General features: G+C 57.4%; 1 protein-coding gene across 1 annotated transcript in view; it reads right to left on the bottom strand.

Annotated features, from left to right (window-relative positions):
• The window catches only part of Dgkz (diacylglycerol kinase zeta), a 41923-nt gene extending 39323 nt beyond the window's left edge, over positions 1-2600 (bottom strand). Inside the window, exon 1 of the mRNA XM_031371054.1 lies at positions 2015-2600. Coding sequence (XP_031226914.1) covers positions 2015-2226 — 212 coding nt within the window. The 5' untranslated portion in view covers positions 2227-2600. The remainder of the gene's footprint in view (positions 1-2014) is intronic.
• Positions 2601-3624: the final 1024 nt, after the last annotated feature.

Genomic DNA, 3624 nt, shown 5'->3' on the forward strand with positions numbered 1-3624 from the left:
TTCTGCCTGAAAGCCCTCTCTCTCTGTGAAGGGCTTTCAACTGCTTTTCTTAGCCACTCCTCACAGCAGGACTGGGGTTTTAGCTGTGAGCCAGAGCTTTATGGAAGTGGCAGGCAGAGGATGTGAAAAGGGCCACAGTGGGCCTGAGCTTCTGACAGCCCTGGGACAGCCTGGAAGAGAGTACAGCAGCTTAGGTCAGCAGGCCTCTCAGGATTTACACATGGTTGTTCCACTGCCGCCTCTGTCTCCTCCTCCTCCACCACAGAAGGCCCAAAGGGCCCAGAGCTGCATCCTCTCTTCCTGATCCAGGGACTCTCCTTGCCTTAATGCCTTGCCCAGTTCTGGGGATAAGACTAGACCCCCGGCAGGCCTCAGCATGGCTTCATCCTGTACAGTCCTGCCCTGGTGCAATCCTCAGAAGGAGAGAGCCAACTTGGTTACTATGCATCTGTGATGGCCAGGGACTCCCATTTTGGTCTGTGGAACAGCTTCTACATGGGGGAGTTTCAGTCCTTTCAGCTGCCTCTCCAACCCCTGTGTGTATTCAAGCACACCTAGCATCTTATATGTCAATCTTTTAGTGATGCTCTGTTTCCTAGTCTCCAAGGCTCTCTCCCTGACCCTGGCCTCTGACCTCGCAGCCGCTGATACATTTCCCTGACTTGAATGTAGGGAAAAACCTTGGTGTGGTGTTTTTTTGTAGGAGCCCAGACAGCTTAGGAGCAGAGTATGTGTGCCTTTGTCCAGGTCTCCTGACTCCTAAATCAATAATATTTCTTCCAGGATTCTTTATGTCCTGCTCTTCCTCCAGGGACACTTTCAGGAGCTCCTCTATTTCACCTAGAGGCCCCGGGCAGATGATGCTTTCTTCTGAGCAGGGCTCTGGAAGATCTTGGTAATGGAGCCTAGCATGCTCAAGATTCTCAGAGTGCAGGTAGGGCCCTGGGGAGCCTCACCTATTTCCATTTCCTCTGAGCACTTCAGGATGGTGGGTGAGTTCCCGCTCCATCCATCCTTCCTCAAGGAGGCAGCCCTAGTGGCTTCATAACCATTAAGGCCCTTTCTGCTCTCAGGCTGGGTTGATTTTACCATCCTTCTTCCCAGAAGATCCAGGGAGAAGCAGGGCAGTGTCAGACACACCCAAGCCCCTTGTGGTCGCCAGTAGACAAGAGATTTGACTCCTCCCATCAGGCTAATGGTTTTAAGGGACAGAGAGGCCCATTGAGATGTCCCTATTAGGTCTTCCAAAGAAGGTCACTTTATGCCAAAGGTTTGGGAAGCAAGGTGAAGGGAGGAAGTGAGGATGTCTATCTCCTCCCTCTCACCTGGGGACCACCTTGTGAGGAATAGCACACTCTCTCACTCCAGGTCATTACAGCCGCCTCTGGGGCCCACTCCAGAGGTTTCTGCCAAGGGGAACCTTTTAAGCTAGAGTGGCAGAACCAGGGAACTGGGATCTTACCTAGACAGTTGATGGTTTAAGATGCTGGGTGGGCAATGCAGGGGAGGGAGGTGCTGCAACTCTGGATGTTAGTGCAGGCCTGCCGTGAGACTGGGGGCTTGGTGGGGATGCCCTTGCCTTTTCTGGGCAGTAGTTTTCCAGCTGTTGTGGCAGAAGGCACCTCTGTGCTTAGCACAGGGGCAGCCCACAGGAGGGTACTGAGGAGGGAGATTGAATGCACAGGGCTGGCGCACCGCTTCTTCTGGAAAAAGGCCAGAAGAGTTCTCACTGCTCTCACAGAGAGATTAGTTGAGGACCATCTCGGTGGGCTTTCTCCTAGAACAGAGACACAGCACTAGGCACACAAGTTGGCGCTCAGTAATTAGATGCTGAAAGAATAGAGCTTCGTAGTTCGAGAAGGGAAGCTTATCCCCGCACCCCTTCTGAATCCCCAGTCCCTAGAGCAGGGCCAGGCAAGCGGCAGGTGGTCGCGTCGTGAACTCACGCTGCTAGTTCAGTGCTGATCGCGAGGTGGTCCCCGCGCGGCGTTCCCTCTGCCCCCATTCTCCTTACCGGTATGACACCTGCTTTCGAAGGTGCATCTGGCTGAATCGCTCTTCCACCAGGGGTCCCGCAACCACACTTCGGGGACCCTCGGGCCAGGGCTGGAAGACCTCCGCCTCCTCCCCGCGCCGGCAGCGCCGCCGCACCACCTCCTCCGCCGCCGCCCGGCCGCTGGCTGCCCTCTCCCCGCTCGGTCCTCCTCCCACGGGTCCCTCAGCCATCCTTCTGAGTCCGGGCTCCGTGCCCCGAGGACCGCCGGAAAACCCACCAAAGTTCAGAGTCTCGAGCGCGCCGGAGCCAGGGGCGCCGGGCCCGGACGAGGCAAAGAGGCGCTGGGTCCCGCACGTCGGTCGTGACGCGGCGCCCAGACGACAGGGGCCGGGAGCTGCGGGGCGCCGCGCCTAGGAAAGGCCGGCAGGGATGCTCCGGAGCCCTGGGGAGACTGTGTCCTTGGAAGGGTCGGGATGCTGCGTGGGGCGCTGCCGGGGCGATCCCCGGACGGCCAGAGCCTGAGGTCCAGCCAAGCCTGAGCTTTGTAGCTGTCGCCGCAGCCACTAGGCACCAGGGTGTCACCTTAGAAACACTCGCCAAGCCGTAGGGTCCGAGAAGAGGGCGCCGCCTCGCCCTGCCTGAACGGCCCGGGGCCCCGGAAGAGCGAGCCCGGAGCAGCGGGCCACGGCCACCAACCTCTCTGGGGGCTCCAGGCCAGGATGCAGGACCCTGCCCAGGCCCACCTCTGTGTCCCTGCCCGGTACTGGTTACAGGCTGCACGGCACCTGCCAATCATCGTTCCACCTGTCACTCAGCCGCAGTGATGCACCCCCGCCCCCTTCTGTCCCGCGTTTTCCGGCTTTGGCATTCGCTGCCGCGGTAGGCAGGTGAGGGGGGTGGGGGAGTGGGGGCGGTGACATGAGGCAGCTTTAACCCTGTCGGCGCTGTGAGAATTTAGAGACCAAATTGGATTTAGGGAAGGGGCACAGGAGACAGCTTACATCAATCCCTAGGGACACCTCGGGATTGTGGGAACACCATCCCCAGGCCTAGAGCGCTCAAGACCAGGCCTCAAGCTGGACCAAGCTGAGTTGTGTGTAAAGTCATAGCTCTGAACCCTGGGATGGTCAGCCTTCCAGGAATCCTCCAGGTTCCTGGATTCAGGGTATCCCAGAACACTAAATCAGTATCTTCTTGGGCCGAAGATGCTGTCACAAGAGGGAGGAGCCAGGGCCAACAGGAGAACAGGATGCTTCCATGGGGTCCAGCTTGGGTTTCCTGTCTTTTCAGTTCTCTCTTTGTACCACTTTCTTGGGCTTGGGGATGGTTCATTTGGACCATTGCAGGGACCTGGGTGACTCCTCAGATATTAGATACATACAAGTCTATTTGTGGTCCAGACTTTCTCTTTCTGAAGCCGACAGGTACAGTATTTATGGCTTTTCTTTGCCTAATCTTTATCTGGGCACTCAAAACCTATACTCCACCATCCATCTCCACCCATCCATTTCCTCTACAATGTACCCATTTCAGACGCCAGACTCTGGCTTGGCTAGACCTCAGGCTCTCACGGTTTGGGAATCACCCCGGGAGTGCCCCCACGCAGCATCCCGACCCTTCCAAGGACA

This window comes from Mastomys coucha, unplaced genomic scaffold, assembly GCF_008632895.1.
Source record: "Mastomys coucha isolate ucsf_1 unplaced genomic scaffold, UCSF_Mcou_1 pScaffold15, whole genome shotgun sequence".
Taxonomy (NCBI): Eukaryota; Metazoa; Chordata; class Mammalia; order Rodentia; family Muridae; genus Mastomys; species Mastomys coucha.